General features: G+C 40.9%; 1 protein-coding gene and 1 pseudogene across 2 annotated transcripts in view; both read left to right on the top strand.

Annotated features, from left to right (window-relative positions):
- LOC110532287 overlaps nt 1-3864 on the top strand; it is a 49703-nt pseudogene extending 45839 nt beyond the window's left edge.
- A 4763-nt stretch (nt 3865-8627) lies between these two features.
- The window catches only part of LOC110522810 (transcription factor RFX4), a 29873-nt gene continuing 13664 nt past the window's right edge, over nt 8628-24836 (top strand). The window contains exons 1-10 of one of the 2 annotated variants that reach the window (XM_036977505.1): nt 8628-8903; nt 11186-11311; nt 11844-11904; nt 15283-15406; nt 18176-18237; nt 18654-18867; nt 21006-21083; nt 23693-23856; nt 24457-24557; nt 24736-24794. In XM_036977505.1, coding sequence (XP_036833400.1) covers nt 8861-8903; nt 11186-11311; nt 11844-11904; nt 15283-15406; nt 18176-18237; nt 18654-18867; nt 21006-21083; nt 23693-23856; nt 24457-24557; nt 24736-24794 — 1032 coding nt within the window. In that variant the 5' untranslated portion in view covers nt 8628-8860. The remainder of the gene's footprint in view (nt 8904-11185; nt 11312-11843; nt 11905-15282; nt 15407-18175; nt 18238-18653; nt 18868-21005; nt 21084-23692; nt 23857-24456; nt 24558-24735; nt 24795-24836) is intronic. The other variant, XM_021601283.2, reaches the window with a different exon arrangement.

Raw genomic sequence — 24836 nt, 5'->3', positions numbered from 1 at the left:
TGTGTGGGAACTCCTTCAAGACTGTTGGAAAAGCATTCCAGGTGAAGCTGGTTGAGAATTCCAAGAGTGTGCAAAGTTGTCATCAAGGCAAAGGGTGGCTACATTGAAGAAAAACCCTTGAATAAGTAGGTGTGTCAACTTTTGACTGGTTTTGTATGTATTGTTTTGAAATGGATTGTGATGAGTTGAAGGGTGGCGCGACCTGTCTCCTGGGAGATATTCATTAGGGCACACTATTGCAAAACATTTTGCAAACAACAATTTGATGGATTTTATTCAGGTTGTCCCTCCCTATTTCAGTCAGTGTTTTGTCCAGTTTGGTGCCTATTGAATAGCATGTCTCCTCCACCAGGTGGGGAAGCTGATCAAGCTGCTGGCTGGGAAAGCAGGGGTGCTGGGGGTCCACTACCGCACCGCCTTCGGTGGCCGCAAGGAGAAGGCTGTGTGTGAGGACCTGATCCGCTAAGGGGTACAACTACCAGGGCAAGGACTACATCACCTCGAGCATCACTGTGTAAACACATTTTGAATTAAAGACATGGAATGGAGGAGTGTTGTATGTCAGTCTGGTTAAACCAGACTGTTTGATAAGTGAAACATTGGTGAGCACATTGTTCAGTCCGATTGAACCTGCTAGTTGTATTTTAGAATGTATATGTCACGTATGAGCATTACACTATGGCTACGGACATGACTTCTGTGGCCACTAATTTAACAGTATTATACAGTATTATAGCCATTCTCTAGCTCAGTGTTTCTCAGTTCTGGGACCCAAAGAGGTGGGACCCAAAGAGGTGTACATTCTTGTTTTTGCCCCAGAACTAACACAGTTGATTCAAGTAATCAACTTAACATCAGGCCTTTCATTTGAATCAGGTGAGTTCTAGGGCAAAAAATATATATACATTTACCCCTTTGTGTCCCCAGTTCCAGCATTGACAAACATTGATCTAGCTGTAAGCCCTAGAATTTGATGGTCTTGTGTTCTCTCCTTCAGAGAGCCAATTGAGGCCTATATTTGGACCAGTGTATTATCAGAAGTTGAAGCACATGCATGCCAGATGCATGCCAGATGCATGCCAGAGCCCGCAGCCCCAGAGCTGTGATCACCAGGTCAGATAAACCCAGGAATGTTATGTGCAGAACCATATACAGAGTTTGGCCAACTTTTACACAGAATGCCATGTTAGCACCTTTTCTCAAGCTGGTGATGTAACAATACTAGAGCTCCTTAAAGGTCTACATGGCTGTGGTTGTATGATACCTCCCATTTTCAATATTACAGTATTGTACTCCATTGAGTCATATTGACACTTCAATTTAATATTTTTCCGCTAAGTACAGAAAGTCATCCTCAAGCCATACCCCCCCCCCCCCCCCCCCCCCCCCCCCCATCTTACCTGCCTGCTGCTGTCCTGTTCGTGTCGGCGCCCCATCCCAGACAACCCACGGAGGGGCGCTCTAGAGACAGAGGCCTGCGTCTGGGGGAGATTGTCTGATTGGCTACGGGGCCAGCATGCTGCCGCTGGAGCGCCTCATGATCTCCAGTGATGCCTTCGAGGTGGATGTGTGCGGCCAGTGTGGCCTGTTGGGATATTCTGGGTGGTGAGTGTCCTTTTTGGTCCATCTGTAATACCAGAGAATGGTAGTTAGAATCGAACTTGATACCCAAGGTTCAGTTTCCTTGTATTGCAGCTGCAGATTTTTACTGTGCTTACAACCAACAAAGTATGTGATGTGTGTGTGTCTGCTCTGAATGTGATTAGCATAACCAGTTGACTTAAATGGATACTTTGGGATTTTGGCAACATTTGTATGTATCTGTGTCTAGTATGAAGGAAGTTAGAGGTAGTTTTGTGAGCCAATGCTAACTAGCATTAGCGCAATGACTGGAAGTCTATGGGTATCTGCTAGCGTTCTAGAAGATACCCATAGACTTCCAGTCATTGGGCTAACGCTAGTTAGCATTGGCTCACAAAACTACCTTCATCCTGGACACAGAGATATAAAAGTTAATCTGACTCTGGGGAAGTAGATAAAGGGCCTCAATGCCAAAATCCTGATGTTTCCCTTTAATCAGATGTAAAGGTTGTTTATGCAAAGACCAGTAGACTGAACTAAGCACCTTTTCTATCTTCTGTTAAACAGTATTATAGAGGCCCCTCACTCCCCTGTCTCTCTCCCTCTCTTTATTCCAGGTGCCACTACTGTACGTCCTCTTGTCACATGTCCTCGTTGCGGATCCCCTACGCCTGCAAACAGCCCAGGAGCTGCAGTCCATGAACATTGCCCCCCGCCTTAAACGAGCATGATACGAGGAACCTCATGTCCAGGCTAATCGCTACCACATATAGGGTTCGACTGAGAGGGAAAGCCGGCTGGTGGACAAGAGTATAAAAATGGTGAGATGGAGATGAACTGACAGAGGGTGGAGCTAGAAATGTGAGAAGGACAACAAGCAACATTGAATACTCAAATTGACAACTGTCAATATAATGTTTCAGGAAATACTATAGCACTGTTACAATAATGGAATGGCTATAGTTTATCAGAAAATTATACAAGGCTCCCAATTTTCAGACAGGTTTCTAATTACGCCTTCCTCTGCGAGAGAGTGGAATCATGAATGTTTGATTCATGTGTGCTCGTTATGTTCGCCTGCTCCCCGGATTTTCCTTGTTAGCAGCGCATTCATTCACCACTCTGTCCAGCAGGAAACTAGAAGGATGAAGTTAGAAGCTAACGAGCCTGACCTCAGCAGGAGCAGATGACTGAAATAAGCTAGCTATAAACAAAAGATGGGCTTATAAGTTCTCATAACAAAATACATGTTCTTTTTAGAGAGTAGTGAGACAGACAGTGGTGAGTCAGGCTGCAATGAAGGAGGCAAATGAGCTACACAGAGAGAGGAAGCATTGAAGCAAGCAGGGAGAGAGGGTAGTAGTACAGTGGTGCCCGAACTTGGGGTCCGGAACCCATGTGGGGTCCCCTAAAATTTTAATAGGGTCCCCTGACAGAGTCTAATCTTTTCAAACACATTAATAATGTGTTGGGACAGTCTGTGGGACCTAAAATTTCGTGAAATGTAAAGACAACTTTAGAATAAAGACAATTTAATATTATGTAAACTGAACAAAACTGTTTTTACTTAGTTTCAGTTCATATATGTAGTTACAGTTCATATATGGGAATCAGTCAACATCTGTCCTGACTTACCAGTCATGTATGTAGTAAATAAGTAGTGTAACATGTATTATTGAGTAGAACTTGAATAGTAAGTTAGTTTTTTTTTTCATGAGGTTGTGACTGCCATCTGTTGGCGACTAGAAACAATTGCATAATAGGAACTATTACAAATAGATGGTCTTTGAAAATAAATATTAGTGCTGGAAAAGGTACTTGAAAGTCCTTGACTTTGACTTGCCACTCTATGTACGAACCTTGATGATAATGAGTTAAATGCCAAAGCATACAAAAAGCAGTTGTTTGCAAAAATAGCCAAATGAAGGCTACTGCAAGTGGGATACTGGTATACAATTTTTAGTTGGCTTTTGTTTAAAAAAAATATATATTTGTATATTTCTAAAACATTTCAAGAGTTTTGAATGTATGTTTAGCTACATTTGTGCTTTTCACCCTTTTTTGTGTACATAATAAACACATTATTTAATGTTTATTTATTTTTTCATTTTACATTTTTGTTGTGGACCTGAGAACGACTTGTCAAATAGTTGATCAAGACATTGTTAAAAAATACATCAACAAAACTAATCTTGAATGTATATTGGAAATTACATTTGAAGTGTTTTTTGTAATTTGGACACTAAAATATGGCCATGATTCATCAATAAAAGCTACAGTAGAAATGAGAATTGGATAATGTCATTTAGCAGTCTTTTTTTTTACTGATGTTAACAGAACAGTGAAGACAAATCCATTTACATTTCAGAGACATACAATGACCCAACATGTGTGGGTAGATAAGTTGGACACTTCACACTGAATACCAAACACTGCTGAAGACGTGTTCAGTGTATGAACGCTAAAGAAAGGTATTATCCTTCTCTGATTGTGTTGCCGCAACACAGTAATACATTGACAGCAGAAAAAAGGCTATTTTGTGTCATCCTCTTTCCCCTTTCACTCCAAAGCTTTAACATCACCAATACACAGCTCAAAGCATGCCCCCACCCACAAAGCTGAATTGGAGCTCTTTGATTGGACAAAAGCAGCGCACATCAGTAGGACGACGTGGAGGGTAGAGTGGGCTCCTTTGGGGCGGCTGCACCTGTCCTAGCTAATGAGGCTCTAATGAGCCAGTGACGGGCAGGATGGGAAAAGGATGTCTGCGGAGGGAGAGACAAGACCCTGCATCCTCGTTTCTTTTTTAAACTCAAATTAATTAGATCCTCATTTGGGGCCGTAGCTTCCCGCGACCCATTCTCTGGGCCCGTTTGATGTGGATGTGTTAGGCTGTCCTAGGATGTTCTGACAATGCTGCAGCCTTGTACGGGCTCTTGTAGACACCTTAATTAGGAGTTACTTATTGCTAATGGGTTATTTACGATTTATTGGGGATCCAGTTCCTATTCTCACATCAGAACAGACTGCTGACCGAGCAGAAACTCACTCAATGGCTGTGATTGAATGCAGACTATAAGTACATACATTGATTAGACAATGGGTTTCTATAGTCCTTATACTGTCCTGTGGATTACTTGGAGATCTGTGATCCCATAGATTGTCTGTACATACATAGCGGTTTTGCTTCATATACTATTGTGTTGTAACTCACGTATAGAGTGTCTGGGATCTATACACATCCTGATTTGTGTGTTCTGTAGAGCTATTTGTACAGTTCATTCGGAAAGTATTCAGACCCCTTGACTTTTTCCACATTTCGTTACGTTACAGCCTTATTCTAAAATGGATTAAATAAAAAAATATCCTCATCAATCTGCACACAATACCCCATAATGACAAAGCAAAAACAGGGTTTGAGGATTGTTTTTTACAAATGTACACAAAAATTAAAAACAGAAATAACTTATTTACATACATATTCAAACCCTTTGCTATGAGACTCGAAATTGAGCTCAGGTTTCCATTGATCATCCTTGAGATGTTTCTACAACTTGATTGGAGTTCACCTGTGCTAAATTCAATTGATTGGACATGATTTGGAAAGGCAAACACCTGTCTACTGTATATAAGGTCTCACAGTTGACAGTGCATGTCAGAGCAAAAACCAAGCCATGAGGTTGAAGGAATTGTCCGTAGAGCTCCGAGATAGGATTGTGTCGAGACACAGATCTGGGGAAGGGTACCAAAAAGATTCTGCAGCATTGAAGGTCCCCAAGAACACAGTGTCCTCCATATTTCTTAAATGGAAGAAGTTTGGAACCACCGAGACTCTTCCTAGAGCTGGCCGCCCAACCAAACTGAGTAATCGGGGGAGAAGGGCCTTGGTCAGGGAGGTGATCAAAAACCCGATGGACACTCTGACAGAGCTCCAGAGTTCCACTGTGGAGATAGGGGAACCGTCCAGAAGGACAACCATCTCTGCAGCACTCCACCAATCAGGCCTTTCTGGTAGAGTGGCCAGACGGAAGCCACTCCTCTGTAAAAGGCACATGACAGAGTTTACCAAAAGGCAAGATTCTCTGGTCTGATGAAACCTAGATTAAACTCTTTGGCCTGAATACCAAGCGTCACGTCTGGAGGAAACCTGGCACCATCTCTACGGTGAAGCATGGTGGTGGCAGCATGTGGAGATGTTTAAACACATAATATATTTAGTATATTTAGAATTTTCCAATAAAAAAAGAAGACAGAGATACAAACATTGACATTCATTGTAGTGTTGAATTGGATGGCAAATTTAGAGTACAAAACCATTTTTAACTCACACACAAAAATAAACAAAATCCTATTAGGTGGTACATTTTATAAGAAGACAGCGTATAGTCATTACAAGCAGTGTAGTTAAACCACAAATAAGTGTTGAGTGGAGTACAGCACAGAGTAGCAGCAGATCATCAACCCAGTTATGAAGGGGGAATAGACCATTTATCCAGTATCGGCTGCCATATTTTGTAAAACATTGGAGGTATTGTATCAAATCTGTTCCATATAAATGACATTCCCTAAATCCCATAACCTAATTTCAGAGCTAGTTGTAACATGAGTCTTTTGGCTAATAGAGTACAAAGAGAGACAGCTGTACTCCACTTCCTGATTATTCCCATCAAAAGTACAAAACAGAGTGATCAATTGGTCTGGGGCTATAACTTTATCAAAGGCTTTAGATAAGTAATTAAAAATGAAAGCCCAGAAGGCATGTAATTTAGGACATGTCCAAAATAAGTGGTTCAAAAGTTCCCTCATCCTGCTTGTACCTCTCACACAGTGGTGAGGTGTCTGGGAATATTTTATGCAGTTTAACTTTTGAGTAATGTAACCTGTGTATCACCTTAAACTGAACAAGGTTGTGTCTGGCATTCACTGAACTGTGGTTTATATTCCTGAGAGCTTCTACCCAGTCCTCATCTAAGATTTCTGAACTAAGTTCCTGATCCCAAGCCCTTTTAATAGGGTCTGTGGATACCTCTATGTGGGCCTGTAGCACATCATACAGTCTAGGGACGGACCCTTTTGAATGGGTTTTGACAGGGATCAGGCTATCTAATGTAGGATTATTTGGCTTAATCCGATACTGTGGGATATGTGTCCTTAAGAAATTCCTGATTTTGAGGTATTTGAAAAAATGTGTTGCTGCCATGTTAAACTTACCCTGTAATTGTTAAAATGAAGCTAAATGACCATCCATGTATAAGTTACTGATTGTTGTGAGCCCCTCTCCCTCCACTGTGAAAACACCACATCATCCAATGCAGGGTGGAAAGCATGATTCAGGCAAATTGGGCTGTCAATGTAAACAGTGGGTATGTTAAGAAAATACCTAATCTGTTTCCAGATCCTAATAATGTGACAAATTACTGGGTTAGAGTCATAAGTGTCTTTCTTCGTGGGGATGTTTTTCAGTGACAGGGACTGTGAGACTAGTCAGGATTGAGAGAAAGATGAACGGAGCAAAGTGCAGAGATCCTTGATGAAAACCTGCTCCAGACAGCTCAGGACCCCCTTCCAACAGAACAATGACCCTAAGTACACAGCCAAGACAAACCAGGAGTGGCTTCGGGACAAGTCTCCTTGAGTGGCCCAGCCAGAGCCCGGACTTGAACCCGATTGAACATCTCTGGAGAGACCTGAAAATAGCTGTCTAACGACGCTCCCCTTCCAAACTGACAGAGCTTGAGAGGATCTACAGAGAAGAATGGGAGAAACTCCCCAAATACAGGTGTGCCAAGCTTGTAGCGTCATACCCAAGAAGACTCAAGGCTGTAATTGCTGCCAAAGGTCCTTCAACAAAGTACTGAGTAAAGGGTCTGAATACTTATGTAAATGAGATATTTCCATAATTTTGGTTGTTTGTAAATTAGCAAAACTTTCAAAAACTGTTTTTGGTTTGTCATTATGGGGTATTGTGTTCAGATTAATTGATTTTAGAATAAGGCTGTAACGTAACAAAGTGTGGAAAAAGTTGAGGGGTCTAAATACTTTCCGAATGCACTGTATAGTGTTGTGCTGCATATCAGTCAGTGTCTCATGTATGACCTGTACTCTCATGGACACCACGTGTTCTTTCCCAACTGTCCTGGACGCATGGTAAGAGCACCAACATCGACAGTGTCCCTACGCCTGTGCACTGGCAACTCTGAAGAAGAGCAGTGTGGTGGGGAGTAATTCAGCCATAATCCCCCTTTCTCCTCACTCCCCCTCTCCCCCTTCTCCTGTGGTTCTATTCATATTCTAATCACAGCTTTCCCTTCTCCAGCTCACAGGCACTCCATCAGAGCCCTCCCAACTTCCTCCCTTTGTGGCCAGTGCTCTCCTCCGAGGCACACTAAAATAAGGTTGCCTCAAGGAGAGGGGGAGATGGGGGAAATTACCCCCCCCCTACAAAGTTCGCACTTGTGCCATTTTAGACTAGGCAACCTTGTGATTTTTTTTATTTATAAAGGCATCATAGTAAAGAGGGTGTTTTGAAATAAGAAAGTGATTGGAATGTGTGGAAAAAAATTAATATAGAAGCACTCTCTGTAAGTAGTTTCCTAAAAACTTGCTCCAATGGTCATGTTGCAGTTCCCATGGCCAATGGAGGAAGACAGACATCAAAAAAGTTCTGAAACGGGCCAACAAGTGTTCATGGGATCTCGGACTTTAAATAAGAGGGGTGGAGGAGGCGGTGGGTTTGTGTGTGTGTGTAGGACCGGGGTGGGGGGGTATAAAAACGTATTAAATGCTATAATGGAAGACGGGGAGGCCACAGTGCTAGGATTGCATAGATCTAAGCCTCTTTTTTTCTTGGGGAGGGAGCCTTTCTTATTCAAAGCAGCCCCACAAAAGACTTCCAGTGAGCCTTGCCACATCCCCATCTGACTTGAGGCCATTCATCAGCCTTCTGAGCCTATCAATGACATGTCCCCATCAGGGCTCCTATAAAATCAGACCCTTTCCCATGAAACATCAGCAAACATTTTGACGGGTCTGGCTTTCCCCCCGCTGGATTTCTGGAGTCTCTACCCCCCCCCCCCCCCACCCCTCCCCCCACCACCACCTCCCCTCACCACCAACACCACCCCTCTCTCGGCAGAGCCCAGAGCCTCACCATCTCCTGCCACGGATAGGCAGTGGTCACGGAGACACGGAGCTAGACAAGAGGAAACCTACTGAGGAGGGGGAGACGTGCACAGAGCCATTTTCTTGGAGGAGCCAGTGTGCCGTTGATGGGAAGAGGATGCATTGTGGGCTGCTGGAGGAGCCTGATATGGATTCCACAGGTTGGTCATCCTGTCCTGCAACACTGCAGACTTGCCTTATCAGGATGCATGGGGAACCACTTTCTGTTGTGGATCACTATAGCCACTGGGCCCCTGGGAATTTGTGACTTTCTAAACAGCCAGTTTAGAGCCATGTGTTAGATTTTAGTTTCTTTAAGACGTCAACAAAAGATAAATTGTGGTTTTGTGCCATTAACTCATGACAAATATATACCAACAAAAAGCAGGTTTTAGGGGTGGTTTGATTATGGAATGACATTAGGCCATTTATTTTGTGCCTAAACGTTGATTAAGGAGCATGAATGAAATGTCAACTATTAGACTACATTCAGCAACTTACAGCAGGATTCCTAAAAGTTTTCAAGTTCTTTGGGAAAAAAAGTATCTTCCAAGCCTTCGAGGCGCTTGTAGCCTGTGATGCACCTGCTTCTTGTAAATAACTTCTGAAATAAGCGGGCAGTCGCCCGCAGCAGGATAAAGTCGCACGGTATGACCCAAGAAGCAGCCTAAAGTAAAATCGATGTAATATCAAAAACTAAATATTTATGGTAAACGTATTGTATCGCGAAAGTAACAGAAATAGCCTTCTTCTGAAAAGTGGGCTCTTAAAATGTTAAAATAAGGCGATTATAAGTAACAGCCATAATATGCAGATGTAGGCTATAATTAGTTAGAATGAATGTTGCGGCTTTAGCTATGCGTTTTTCTAATTGTGCTCTTAATCCAACGTCATACTTAATTTTATTCGACTCGTTTATTTACTTTACTTTATAATCGTCGGGGAGTTTTTCCCCCTGCTGTTTATGGTAATTCGCTGTCTGGTGGGGAGTTGGTTAACATGAAAGAGTGTGCCTATAAAATTATCAGAGATCCGTTTAGCCCGTTGATCGAATTTAATCCAATTATTTAGAGCTCTACTTTATCTGTGCTCATGGCAAATGATTCAATTACAACCCAAGGACCAGTGCTACAATGGAGAATTATTTTCACCTCAGTGGACTAACTTCATCAATGATTGGGGAAACATTTTAAAGTATCAGCTAGTCTAGTGCACAATACATTTAAATATGTTACACGTCAGCCTAATAATGTACTGGTATTAATTGTAATGATGTAATGTAATGTGATGTAATGATGGTGATATTATTATAAATAATTATGATGATGACAGTAATTATTATTTTTGTTTATTAATTTGATAATTCCTTTAAACTTGATGGACCTGATGACAGCACGTGTTCTTGTTGTAAACAATGTCAGGCAGCCTTATCATACTGTTCTGTTCTTACAATTAAAAACGAATGCCTGGCCTAAGGCTATAGAATATGAGGGCATTGCAAAGATCAAAGATAAATTAGGCATAGCCTACACGTTTGATTTTATTCATGAGATAAACCATTCTAGCTCATGTCTTAGGCTATTTATTGTAACAGCGCGTGCCACTCATCAACCAAATGTTCATTTATCCTTTTAGTTCGGAGTCTCTAACTTTTCTATTTCCCTGACCTCTTCTCCAACCCCTTCTGATGGGATGGAACAGGTTGCCTTGCCAACAGTCAAACCTGGCAACTGCTACTATGGTGATTGTTGTCATGCGGGCAACAGGATCTACAGGACTACGAGAAATATTAGAAGTGTTTCTGTCCCAAGAAAGGACACCAGTTGAGCTATTTCTAAGTAGAAATTAGAATGGGACAAAGGCCTCTGTGTCGCGAGGCTGCTCTAGCAATGAGCGCGGACTCAATTGGGCAAGTGTGCGCGCTTGTAGTCCCCTCAAGAACAATGAATGATTCCTGCAGTGTTGGTGAAAACATTTCAAATAGAAGCACAACTGCGCTAGGCCCCAACAATAGATTGTAGTCGAATTGCTCTGTCACATTAGGTTACCAAATGAGTGTGTGTAGGCAGTGATATGCAACTGGTTGTGCACTGTTTAGACGTGAGCTAGACTGAGTCTTTGGCCTTTTTTTGCATTTGGCAAAATGTGACTTAAAATTAAGGTATAAAAAGGCCACCTGTTGCAGCTGCAGCTTTAAGCAAAGTCAACTTTTGATAAACAAACCTGATTGTTAGATTGTGATTTATTGAGATAACTTTTTTTGTGAACCACATTTTGAAATAGGCCCGATATTGATTAGGGACAATAGAGTAGGCTAACGAAATATTGGACAAATCTGACCACCCAATTGTTGCCACATTTTGATGGGCCATAGCGCAAATTAATAAATTATTAATCCTCACGTGGACTACTGAAAGAAACCTACAATTGTACATTTCTGTAGGCTTTCCCCTGATCTGTGGGCCATCTTGCCGTTTTCTAGAGAGCTGGATTGAAAGATGCCTCAACGAGAACGAGAGCAAGCGGTGTTCCAGCCACACGTCCCTGGGGAATACGTCCAATGACGAAAGTAAGCAGTACAGTATAACGCTTTAATGTTGTATTTATTACTCCAACTCATAAAGCAATGGATAAATATCTCTTCAAATAATCTATTGTCGTGGAGCTTAATTAAGAATGCTATTGATTAAATTGATATTTGCTATAAAAAGGTGCGCAATAATAAGATGCCTAAAATATGGCAAAAGTCAGTGCACTTGTAGGATTGGAATTTGTTCAAATAAAGCACACAAATGTATTCACAAAACGTGTCAATAACAAATGTCCGTGATAATCCACTGATTATCATAATCATAATATTGGTGATTGTTGCAGAGTAGAATAGTTGGATAAAGAGAGAAACTATCACTTTTTTAGTTGTAGTGTACTGCATCAACCTTTTGTCTGGCCTTGATCAGTTTAGATTTAATTTTAAATTTTACCATTTTCATTCACAGCAACTGGTTATTTATTAAAATGTTATATTGCGCTGGCTAGGTACTTAATTGAAGAGGTGTGATGGTTGAAAATAGTTGACACATTCCTTTTTTTGTCTGTGAAAGATGAGGAGAAAGAAAACAACAGGGCATCTAAACCACATTCAACACCAGCTACCCTACAATGGTAAGTGTTCGTATATTCACCTCTTTCCTGGCCTGTTTATTTCATTATCTACTTTTTGGTGAAAGTATGGAACTTGGTCCAACAAAATCCAATCAGATTTGCATTATGTTGTTTTGTCCTAAAGCTGTAATTCTAGAGATGTAATGTTAATTCAATGTTCTCCACGCATGAACTATTCTGCACATTTATTTTTGTATTATTTGATGCATTTGCAATTTAGCTTTTTTGTTTGATGATCACATTAACAAGTGCATTTCCCTATTTTGTTCTTATATTGTTTGCAAAAATATGTTTGAGGATATATACAGTATACAGTCTTCTCATGTAGTGGCCTATAAAATGTAATCATGTAAAGATGAAGGACATAATTGTAACATCAAACAGCACCTTTTAAGAAGCGAACTATCAATTTATCAGCTTTGGTGAGCATTGTAAGGGTGCTTACAGTTTACATTTACAATATGACATGGATGCCGCTGTTGGGCTGGAAGGATGGTTTAATTAGTATAATTCCTTTTTCACAAAAATATAAATATTTTCATGCATTCATAGGACCAGAGACCTGTGTAGTTGCACCTTTTATGATCAGAAGGGAATAGTATTCATTAGACACAATTAAAACAGTATGCTGGCTATGTCAAGACATTCTCCTTCGTTTAATTATTTGTTGTCTGTACCTGATATTTCATTCCTTCTGGTGAAAACACAATGGTGAAAACACTTGATCGGTCTGTTTGTTGGAGATGTCATTTTTTGAAGGGTGGTGAATATGTGTTTATCAGTCATTTTCATGCCACTGAAGTTGAAGCGGGTTGGTTTGTGTAGTGTTCAATCAATCAATCAATCAAATGTATTTATAAAGCCCTTTTTACATCAGCAAATGTCATAAGGTGCCATACAGAAACCCAGCCTAAAACCCCAAACAGCAAGCAATGCAGATGTAGAAGCACGGTGGCTAGGAAAAACTCCCTAGAAAGGCAGAACACTAGGAAGAAACCTAGAGAGGAACCAGGCTCTGAGAGGTGGCCAGTCCTCTTCTTGCTGTGCCAGATGGAGATTATAAGAGTACATGGCCAATAAGGCCAGATTGTTCTTCAAGATGTTCAAACGTTCATAGTGTTGTTGTCATACACATAGATTCTTATTTAGATAGATATCCCTGGTCTATGGGAATATAGAGGAGCGTTGTAAATCCCCAGGGATTACACAGTTATTCACATTTCAACAGCAGTGAGGGAATTTCCCATTTTCATCTCACTCCTGAAATTGTCCTTTTTGTTTTGGTTTATCGCTTGAGGGAGGTGTTGATGAGTCAAAATATTGAGTATTCCTGTGAAATGTTTTTATTTAACGCTGCTCTGTAATAGGACAGATAAAATAATAGTTGTTGCTTTATTTTGCACTTAAAATACAGGTGTACATAGCCTCTTGATACTTATGAGTAATAGCAGACATCACAGTTAATTTTATGTTCATGAGAAGTTCAAAATAACTTTTTTTATCATCCTGAATTGTATTACATGTATGCTACTAAGAGTGATTGTGATTGTGATTGATCACAGCCGATAAGTGTATTATAGCACTTTGAAGCTCTTCACGCATGTTTTAATGCTTAGTTTTGTTAAGTATTTATGCTATACAGTAGAGATATTATGCTATACAGTAGAGTATTTATGCTATACAGTAGAGATATTATGCTACACAGTAGAGTATTTATGCTATACAGTAGAGATATTATGCTATACAGTGGAGATATTATGCTATACAGTAGAATATTTATGCTATACAGTAGAGATATTATGCTATACAGTGGAGATATTATGCTATACAGTCGAGTATATATGCTATACAGTAGAGATATTATGCTATACAGTAGAGATATTATGCTATACAGTAGAGTATTTATGCTATACAGTAGAGTATTTATGCTACACAGTAGAGTATTTATGCTATACAGTAGAGATATTATGCTATACAGTGGAGATATTATGCTATACAGTAGAGTATATATGCTATACAGTAGAGATATTATGCTATACAGTAGAGATATTATGCTATACAGTAGAGTATTTATGCTATACAGTAGAGTATTTATGCTATACAGTAGAGTATTTATGCTACACAGTAGAGTATTTATGCTATACAGTAGAGATATTATGCTATACAGTGGAGATATTATGCTATACAGTAGAGTATATATGCTATACAGTAGAGATATTATGCTATACAGTAGAGATATTATGCTATACAGTAGAGTATTTATGCTATACAGTAGAGATATTATGCTATACAGTAGAGATATTATGTTATACAGTAGAGATATTATGCTATACAGTAGAGTATTTATGCTATGCAGTAGAGATATTATGCTATACAGTAGAGATATTATGCTATACAGTAGATATATTATGCTATACAGTAGAGATATTATGTTATACAGTAGAGTATTAATGCTATATAGTAGAGATATTATGCTATACAGTGGAGATATTATGTTATACAGTAGAGTATATATGCTATACAGTAGAGATATTATGCTATACAGTGGATATATTATGTTATACAGTAGAGATATTATGCTATACAGTAGAGATATTATGTTATACAGTAGAGATATTATGTTATACAGTAGAGTATTTATGCTATACAGTAGAGTATATATGCTATACAGTAGAGATATTATGCTATACAGTAGAGATATTATGTTATACAGTAGAGTATTAATGCTATACAGTAAAGATATTATGCTATACAGTGGAGATATTATGTTATACAGTAGAGTATATATGCTATACAGTAGAGATATTATGCTATACAGTGGATATATTATGTTATACAGTAGAGATATTATGCTATACAGTAGAGATATTATGTTATACAGTAGAGATATTATGTTATACAGTAGAGTATTTATGCTATACAGTAGAGTATATATGCTATACAGTAGAGATATTATGCTATACAGTAGAGATATTATGTTATACAGTAGAGTATTTATGCTATACAGTAGAGTATATATGCTATACAGTAGAGATATTATGCTATACAGTGGATATATTATGTTATACAGTAGAGTATTTATGCTATACAGTAGAGATATTATGCTTTGAAATGATGGTTGTAGTTCCGTCTTTCCCAGATGTTAAAAAAATAAATCCACATGTAATTTCGCAAAGTAGCTCCTAATTTAGGTTAGATTATTCATCTAATATGGTCCACTAGAAAATTACCTTCCCTTGACTGAAGAGTAAACTGGGTGACACTTTATTTGGATGCCGGTAAATACGGTAGATGCCAGACTAAAGATGTCTTTGAGGTCAGTAAGAAGTCCATGGTATTCGGGGGGGATTGACTGACAGGTATGCTTTTCACCTACAGGCTGGAGGAGAACTATGAGATTGCAGAAGGGGTTTGTATCCCCCGCAGTGCTCTCTACATGCACTACCTGGACTTCTGTGAGAAGCACGACACACAGCCTGTCAACGCCGCCAGCTTTGGGAAGGTAGGACACAGCACTCTGACCCGTCACTGACCAGTTTAACAGTGAATTTAGGAGGGCCTGCTTGGTTTAGCCCAAACTAATGTTGTGAACATAATACTTCACAGAAAGAGAAAGTGAAATTGCCCCATTGGTGCAGTAGGCTATACCTGCGTAGGAAGGTTACCATCTTTCAGAACTATCTTCTTCATAGACAATAGTAAAACACGAAGGGGGAAATAAATAGCATTGAATAGCATGCTTACTGATTGTGTATGTAAATCAGTCTCATGGCTTGTAACGGTATATTTGCAAAGTAATATCGACGTGTACAATGCCTTCGGGAAGTATTCAGACCCCTTGACTTTTTCCACATTTTGTTACGTTACAGCCTTATTCTAAAATAGATTCAATAAATAAAAATCCTCAAAAATCTACACACAATATCCCATAATGACAAAACAAAAACAAGTTTTTTAGACATTGTTGCTAATTTATTAAAAAGTAAAAACTAAAATACCACATTTACATACGTTTTCAGACCCTTTGCTATGAGACTGAAAATTGAGCTCAGATGCATCCTGTTTCCATTGGTCATCCTTGAGATGTTTCTACAACTTGAATGGAGTTCACCTGTGCTAAATTCAATTGATTGGACATGATTTGGAAAGGCAAACACCTGTATATATAAGGTCCCACAGTTGACAGTGCATGTCAGAGCAAAAACCAAGCCATGAGGTCAAAGGAATTGCCCGTAGAGCTCCGGGATAGGATTGTGTCGAGGCACAGATCTGGGGAAGGGTACCAAAAAATGTCTGCAGCATTGAAGGTCCCCAAAAACACAGTGGCTTCCATCATTCTTAAATGGAAGAAGTTTGGAAATACCAAGACTCTTCCTAGAGCTGGCCACCTGGGCAAACAGAGCAATCGGGGGAGAAGGGCCTTGGTCAGGGAGGTGACCAAGAACCCGATGGTCACTCTGACAGAGCTCCAGAGTTCCTCTGTGGAGATGGGAGAACATTCCAGAAGGACAGCCATCTCTGCAGCACTCCACCAATCAGGCCTTTATGGTATAGTGGCCAGATGGAAGCCACGCCTTAGTAAAAGGCACATGACAGCCCACTTGGAGTTTGCCAAAATGCAACTAAAGACTCTCAGAACATGTGAAACAAGATTATCTTGTCTGATGAAACCAAGATTGAACTCTTTGGCCTGTATGCCAAGCGTAACATCTGGAGGAAACCTTCCAACAGGACAACGACCCTAAGCACACAGCCAAGACAACGCAGGAGTGGCTTCAGGACAAGTCTCTGAGTGGCCCTGCCAGAGCCCGGACTTAAACTCGATCAAACATCTCTGGAGAGATCTGAAAATAGCTGTGCAGCAACGCTCCCCATCCACCCTGACAGAGCTTGAGAGGATCTGCAGAGAAGAATGGGAGAAACTCCCCAAATACACACACGTGTGCCAAGCTTGTACTGTCATACCCAAGACTCAAGGCTGTAATCGCTGCCAAAGGTGCTTCAACAAAGTACTGAGTAAAGGGTCGGAATAGTTATGTAAATGTAATATTTCAGTTTTTTTAATATATATAATTTAGCAACAATTTCTTAAAACCTGTTTTTGCTTTGTTGTTATTAGGTATTGTGTGTAGATATTGAGGGGGGGGAAACAATTTAATGCATTTTATAATAACAACCTAACCTAACAAAATGTGGAAAAAGTAAAGGGGTCTGAATACTTTCCGAAAGTACTGTAGTTATTGAGAGCCAACGGAACAGCCCACTGATGGTTCCTCTGAAAACCACTGGACTGATTACACAGCTAGAGTAAACATGCTTGCCTCTGTTCCCGAAACCCAGAGACGCCCGTTTACCCACCTACTCCCAGCCACCCCGAACACCCGGACCCTGACCCCCAAACCCCATCCTCATCCCACTCCCCCACCCCATCCCTCCCCAGCTCCTGTCGGAGGATATTGAAAAAGAGAAGGGGCCTGGATTAATGTGTAATTAAAGGAAATCTGGAAGGGTGAGATGTTGCGGAATGTTAGATCAGTGGCTGGAGCAGTGTGGGGTGTCCTTTAGGAAGGCTTCATTGATTCGGGACAAAAAAACGAGCAAGGGCCTGGGCTGCCTCCCTGTCTGCTCATTTATCAAGCGGGGCCTGACAGAAACTTCACAGCTTGGCCTCTTTTTTCACCCCACACAATGGAAAGCTTCACTGTTTGCTAAAGTTTCTGCACCAGGAGCTGAACCAAGGAGCCAATCTCATGGACAAAAAGAAAGAGGGGGAGGGGAGAGATTTTGTAGAGGTTTTTAATATATATAAAAAATAATACCCCTGAACATGTAAAAAAAAAAATATGGTTCCCAAAGCCTTTTTCTCCAATACAGACCTCCCTGGGGTTAAGGCTCTGGGAACTTCACAGCTCTTCACATCTAGAACAGACCTCATTAAACAGATACTAACCCAAAACATTTGAGATACTTTTACTTGATTCATTGATATGTTCAATATGGATTTTCCTGTCATTCTTTGAGCTGTACAATAATATTAATAATTCTGGATGGGGTTGTTACTTCAGCCGCTAGCTGAGGAAATTGTGTACTTTTTTCTTGAGTTGTCCTTTTAGTGTATCTCTTCTTTTACATCTACAGTGTGATATCCTGTCAAGAGTGATAATGCATTTTTAATAGGTGCTTTACATGGAGGATATACACATCAAAAAGCATGAAGAATCTCACAGAGGAAAAATAATTGATACACTTCAAAATTCTCTGATTCTAACAGATTATTAGACAACAGTTTCCACAACTAACCACAAGAAGACTGGGGACCAGGGGACAGTCAAAGTAAGTCAACGTTCTTTTCTACTTTTATGATCAAAATTCAATGCATGAGCTGTCATGTCCTTCTTTGTGCACATTGGTTTTTGTATTTTTTTCATTAATTCAAGAGAAACACCATTGTTTTGTATGACGAAAGTTAAAAGCTCAACCTTTCAATGAAAAAATACTCAGTATCGGAGAATGATAGTTGGATGGAGATAGTGAAGAGTAAGAGCCTGCTTTTAAGGATTCTTCAAGCCAGTACTCTTCACTATTTGAGGATGCAACCCCTCAAAATCCTATGATGACATGCCACACCCTCACACCCAGATTAAGGCTCTTTAGTGGAAATGTTGGTCAAATAAATCCACAGCAAGAAAAGATGACTGTGAAAACTTTATTTTCCATTTATACACATCTCTAACAACTATTCCCTAAAGGTACCACTATTATGGCATCGCTGTGAAGGAGAGTTCCCAGTACTACGATGTGATGTATTCCAAGAAGGGGGCGGCGTGGGTGAACGAGACTGGCAAGAAGGAGGTCACCAAGCAAACAGTGGCGTATTCACCACGCTCCAAACTGGGGACGCTCCTGCCAGACTTTCCAAATGTCAAAGACCTAAATCTGCCCGCCAGTCTGTCAGAAGAGAAGGTAAACAGGACTCTAAAACGTCCCACAACCCCCTCCTCTTTCGTCCCTCTCGCACCCTCTGGCTCTCTCCTTTTATCTGCCCCGGACCTTCACTGAGTCTGGGTTAAGAGAAGAAGGACCTTGAGGATTTATATGTTTCTGGCTTCTCACTAACTCTTAATCTTGTGGGGAGATAATAAGATCCAGTGCGAGACAAAGGACAAGCTCTAGCTGTCCTGCTTTTAAAAGAGGGGGTCATCATTTTCAATGGTTTGTGAGTTGCTGATCTCTAAAGCTGGTTTTATGTAACATAGTTTTGGCGTGGGACCTGTTGCAGGTATTTATTGCTGCTGAGGCTCTTGGAAGGGATTTATTGTCTTGTTTTTTGTATCAATCCCTTCGTGTATTATATCACTTGAAAAAACTAGCTGCCGTATAAATATTGTAGTTGAATCCAGTTCCCCGATTAGAATATATCCTAACTGAAGCAGCGTCCTGGTCATTCACTAAGAAAGTCACTAAGAAACAGTATGTCCCTTTGATAAGTAGAAGTGTGTTACCGACTTGGACCACGTTATTGCCATGCATTTAGAGTACATTAAGAAAGCATTCAAGCCTCTTGACTTTTTCACATTTTATTACGTTACTGACTTATTCTAAAATTGATTAAATAATTTCCCCCCCTCAATCTACACACAATACCTCATAATGACAAAGCAAAAACATTTAGACAACATTTTTAAAATAAATACCTTATTTACATAAGTATTCAGACTCTTTGCTATGTGTCTCGAAATTGAGCTCAGGTGCATCCTGAATCTATTGATCATCCTTGAGATGCTTCTACAACTTGATTGGAGTCCTCCTGTGGTAAATTCAATTTATTGGACATGATTTGGAAAGGCACACACCTGTCTGTATATGGTCCCACAGTTGACAATGCATGTCAAAGCAAAAACCAAGCCATGAGGTTCAAAGGAATTGTCCGTAGAGCTCCGACACAGATCTGGGGAAGGGTATCAAAACATTTATGTGGCATTGAAGGTCCCCAAGAACACAGTGGTCTCCATCATTCTTAAATGGAAGAAATTTGAAACCACCAAGACTCTTCTGAGAGCTTGCCCCCCGGCCAAACTGAGCAATCGGGGGAGAAAGACCTTGGTCAGGGAGGTGACGAAGAACACGATGTTCACTCTAACAGAGCTGGGAGATGGGAGAACCTTCCAGAAGGGCAACCATCTCGGCAGCACTCCACCACTCAGGCCTTTATGGTAGTGGCCAGATGGAAGGCACATGAAAGCCCGCTTAGAGTTTGCCAAAAGGCACCTAAAGCACTCTCGGACCATGAGAAACAAAACTCTCTGGAGTGACGAAACGAAGATTGAACTCTTTGGCCTGAATGCCAAATGTTACATCTGGAGGAAACTTGGCACCATCCCTACGGTGAAGCATGGTGGTGACAGCATCATGCTGTGGGGATGTGTTTCAGCGGCAGGGACTGGGATACTAGTCAGGATCAAGGGAAAGATGACTGGAGAAAAGTACAGAGAGATCCTTGATGAAAACCTGCTCCAGAGTGTTCAGAACCTCAGACTGAGGCAAAGGTTCACCTTCCAACAGGGCAACGACCCTAAGCCCACAGCCAAGACAACACAGGAGTGGCTTCAGGACAAGTCTCTGAATGTCCTTGAGTGGCACTGCCAGAGCCCGGACTTGAACCTGTTTGAACATCTCTGGATAAACCTGAAAATAGCTGTGCATCGATGCTCCCCATTCAACCTGATAGAGCTTGAGAGAATATGTAGCGAAGAATGGGGGAAACTCCCCAAATACAGGTGTGCCAAGCCTGTAGCATCATACCCAAGAAGACTCAAGGCTGTAATCGCTAACAAAAGTGCTTCAACAAAGTACTGAGTAAAGGGTCTGAATACTTATCTATATGTAATTTCAGTTAAAACATGTTTATACATTTGCAAACATTTCTAAAAAACTGTTTTTGCTTTGTCATTATGAGGTATTGTGTGTAGATTGATGAGGGAAAAAACGATTTAATACATTTTTGAATAAGGTTGTTACATAACAAAATGTGGAAAAAGTCAAGGGGTCTGAATACTTTCCGAATGCACTGTGTACTCAGTGTTCTCTGCATTTTCCTACAGGTGTCAACGTTCATCATGATGTACAGAACTCACTGCCAGAGGATACTGGATACAGTAATACGCGCAAACTTTGACGAGGCAAGCCACTTTTCATATCTGTCCATCTCAATATCTCTCTCATCGTCACTCAATGCATAGTTTTACCTCAACTGTATTCACATCCTAGCATACCTTTGTCTGTACATTATGCCTTGAATCTATTCTATCACGCCCAGAAACCTGCTCCTTCTACTCTCTGTTCCAAACGTACTAGACGGCCAGTTCTTATAGCCTTTAGCCATACCCTTATCCTACTCCTCCTCTGTTCCTCTGTTGCCCTAGACACCATATGTGAATTGATTGCCCCCCATCTATCTTCAGAGCTCGTGCTGTTAGGTGAGCTAAACTGGGACATGCTTAACAACCCGGACATCTTACAATCTAAGCTTGATGCTCTCAATTTCACACAAATTATCAATGAACCTACCAGGTACAAACCCAAATCTGTAAACACGGGCACCCTCATAGATATCATCCTAACCAACCTGTCCTCCAAATAAACCTCTGCTGCCTTCAGCGATCACTGCCTCATTGCCTGTGTCCGTAATGGGTCTGCAGTCAAACGACCACCCCTCATCACTGTCAAACGCTCCCTAAAACACTTCAGCTAGCAGGCCTTTCTAATCAACCTGGCCCGGGTATCCTGGAAGGATATTGACCTCATTCCGTCAGTAGAGGATGCCTGGTTATTCGTTAAAAGTGCCTTCCTCACCATCTTAAATAAGCACGCCCCATTCAAAAAATGTAGAACCAGGAACAGATATACAACTACTTCTCAGACAAAGTTCAGTGTGTCAAATCGGAGGGCCTGTTGTCCGGACCTCTGGCAGTCTCTATGGCGGTGCCACAGGGTTCAATCCTCGGGCAGACTCTTTTCTCTGTATACATCGATGATGTCCCTCTTGCTGCTGGTGATTCTCTGATCCACCTCTACGCAGACGACACCATTCAGTTTACTGCTTGCCCTTCTTTGGACACTGTGTTAACTAACCTCCAGACGAGATTCAATGCCATACAACTCTCCTTCCTTGGCCTCCAACTGCTCTTAAATGCAAGTAAAACTAAATGCATGTTCTTCAACTGATCGCTGCCCACACCTGCCCGCCCATCCAGCATCACTACTCTGGACGGTTCTGACTTAGAATATGTGTGGACAACTACAAATACCTAGGTGTCTGGTTAGACTGTAATCTCTCCTTCCAGACTCACATTAAACATCTCCAATCCAAAGTTAAATCTAGAATTGGCTTCCTATTTCACAACAAAGCCTCCTTCACTCATGCTGCCAAACATACCCTCGTAAAACTGACTATCCTACCGATCCTTGACTTCGGCGATGTCATTTACAAAATAGCCTCCAGCACTCTACTCAATAAATTGGATGCAGTCTATCACAGTGCCATCCGTTTTGTCACCAAAGCCCCATACTGTATACTACCTATCACTGCGATCTGTATGCTCTCGTTGGCTTGCCCTCGTTTCATATTCGGCGTCAAACCCACTGGCTCCAAGTCATCTATAAGTCTTTGCTAGGTAGGGTAGGTGGCAGGGTAGCCTGGTGGTTAGAGCGTTGGGCTCCAAGGTTCCAAGTTCAAACCCCCGAGCTGACAAGGTACAAATCTGTCGTTCTGCCCTTGAACAGGCAGTTAACCCACTGTTCCTAGGCCGTCATTGAAAATAAGAATTTGTTCTTAACTGACTTGCCTGGTAAAATAAACTAAAAATAAAAAAAGGTAAAGCTCCACCTTATCTCAGCTCACTGGTCACCATAGCAGCACCCACCCATAGCACGTGCTCCAGCAGGTATATTTCACTGGTCACCCCCAAAGCCAATTCCTCTTTCGGCTGCCTTTCCTTCCAGTTCTCTGCAGCCAATGACTGGAACGAACTGAGGAATATAGCTCACTAGCTTTAAGCACCAGTTGTCAGAGCAGCTCAAAGATCACTGCACCTGTACATAGCTCATCTGTAAATAGCCCATCCAACTACCTCATCCCCATACTGTTTCTGTTATCTCTACTTGCACACTCATCTTCTGCACATCTGTCACTCCAGTGTTTAATTGCTATATTGTAATTATTTTGCCACTATGGCCTATTTATTGCCTTACCTCCCTTATCCTACCTCATTTGCACACACTGTATATAGACTTTTTCAATTGTATTATTGACTGTATGTTTGTTTACTCCATGTTTAACTCTGTGTTGTTGTTTGTGTTGCACTGCTTTGCTTTATCTTGGCCAGGTCGCAGTTGTAAATGAGAACTTGTTCTCAACTAGCCTACCTGGTTAAATAAAGGTGAAATAAATAAATAAAATAAATGATGCCCCTTTATTTACCAGTCCCACTAAATGGAACAGGCCTTTGTGGTTCTTTTTTTGTGGACTTTTTTATTCTCTTTTTGAAATTGGTCCAAAAAAAGAAAAGATTATGAGCTTCCGAATTAAAACCTCCCATTTTCATGATCTAATCTCATAACCCTTGATCAAATGTTTATGCTACAAGTCTATCACAAGAAACTGCTTCTAACTTGAATTCACAATATTGTTCATCAATATTGTTTAAGTCTCTCTAGTCTCTTTAGTTGTATTGTATGTGATGTTAAGACAATAACCCTCCTATAACCCTCCTCTCTTGGGTGTCTCCAGGTCCAGAGCTTCCTGCTGCACTTTTGGCAGGGCATGCCCCCGCACATGCTCCCTGTCCTGGGCTCCTCCACTGTGGTCAACATTGTGGGCGTCTGTGACTCCATCCTCTATAAGGCAATCTCTGGGGTTCTCATGCCCACAGTCCTTCAAGCACTGCCTGATAGGTGAATGAGTGTGCACTGTCGCTCCTATCCACTCCCCAGGGATGAGTAATACTACAATCCTGTGTTTCAGCCCAACATTTCAAATTCATAGACAGATCTATGAATGCAAAGACTGACAGTCCATGAGATCCACACAGTTTTAAACATACTTTGACCTGTATATTGTTTGTTTAAAAGACTGGCTTGGCAAACTTGCCATTTTGAGAGCTTCCCACTGGGCACACACTGGTTGAATCAATGTTGTTTCCACGTTATACAATTACGTTGACCCAATGTGGAATAGATGTGGAAATGACATCTGTGCCCAGTGGGTTGGGACTATAAGGTTCTATCTGCCTAAATGTGATTCTGAGACAATTGGCTTTAAAGTTCTGAACCCTCATTGGTTTGAATGGTGTCAGCAATTTTGATATTCTTTTTAACTTAACAACATGAATTGGGGTATTTAGAGTATATGGGTAAAGAACATTGAACAGAACAAGGCTATGTCAATGACAATTTTTTGGGCAAAACTGCAGATAGAGCCTTATAGTCCCAAGCTCTCGTTTTGCCTCGTTATTTGTGATGTAATTTAGATGTACTCTATGTGTGTTGATCCAGTTTGACCCAGGTTATCCGGAAGTTTGCCAAACAACTGGATGAGTGGCTTAAAGTAGCACTTCACGACCTGCCTGAAAACCTGAGGAATATCAAGTTCGAATGTAGGTGTCTGCATTGAAAAATAACATTGTTACTCTTACTCCTATTATGACAACAATGATGATATACTGAGTCTTAGAATTAGAAGAAAGCGCCGATTTTAGAATACTGGTTCCGATAGCTAAATGGTATTCTGTATAAAGCACAACAGTTCATATTTCCTCTCCATTTCATCCACAGTATCTAGAAGATTTTCTCAGGTTCTCAAGCGGCAGACATCTTTGAACCATCTATGTCAGGTAGCTATATCCCTGTATCAATGTAATGAAATCCACATGATG

This window comes from Oncorhynchus mykiss, chromosome 1 (genome assembly GCF_013265735.2).
Source record: "Oncorhynchus mykiss isolate Arlee chromosome 1, USDA_OmykA_1.1, whole genome shotgun sequence".
NCBI classification, from domain to species: Eukaryota; Metazoa; Chordata; class Actinopteri; order Salmoniformes; family Salmonidae; genus Oncorhynchus; species Oncorhynchus mykiss.
This window is presented reverse-complemented; position numbering and strand designations above follow the sequence as displayed.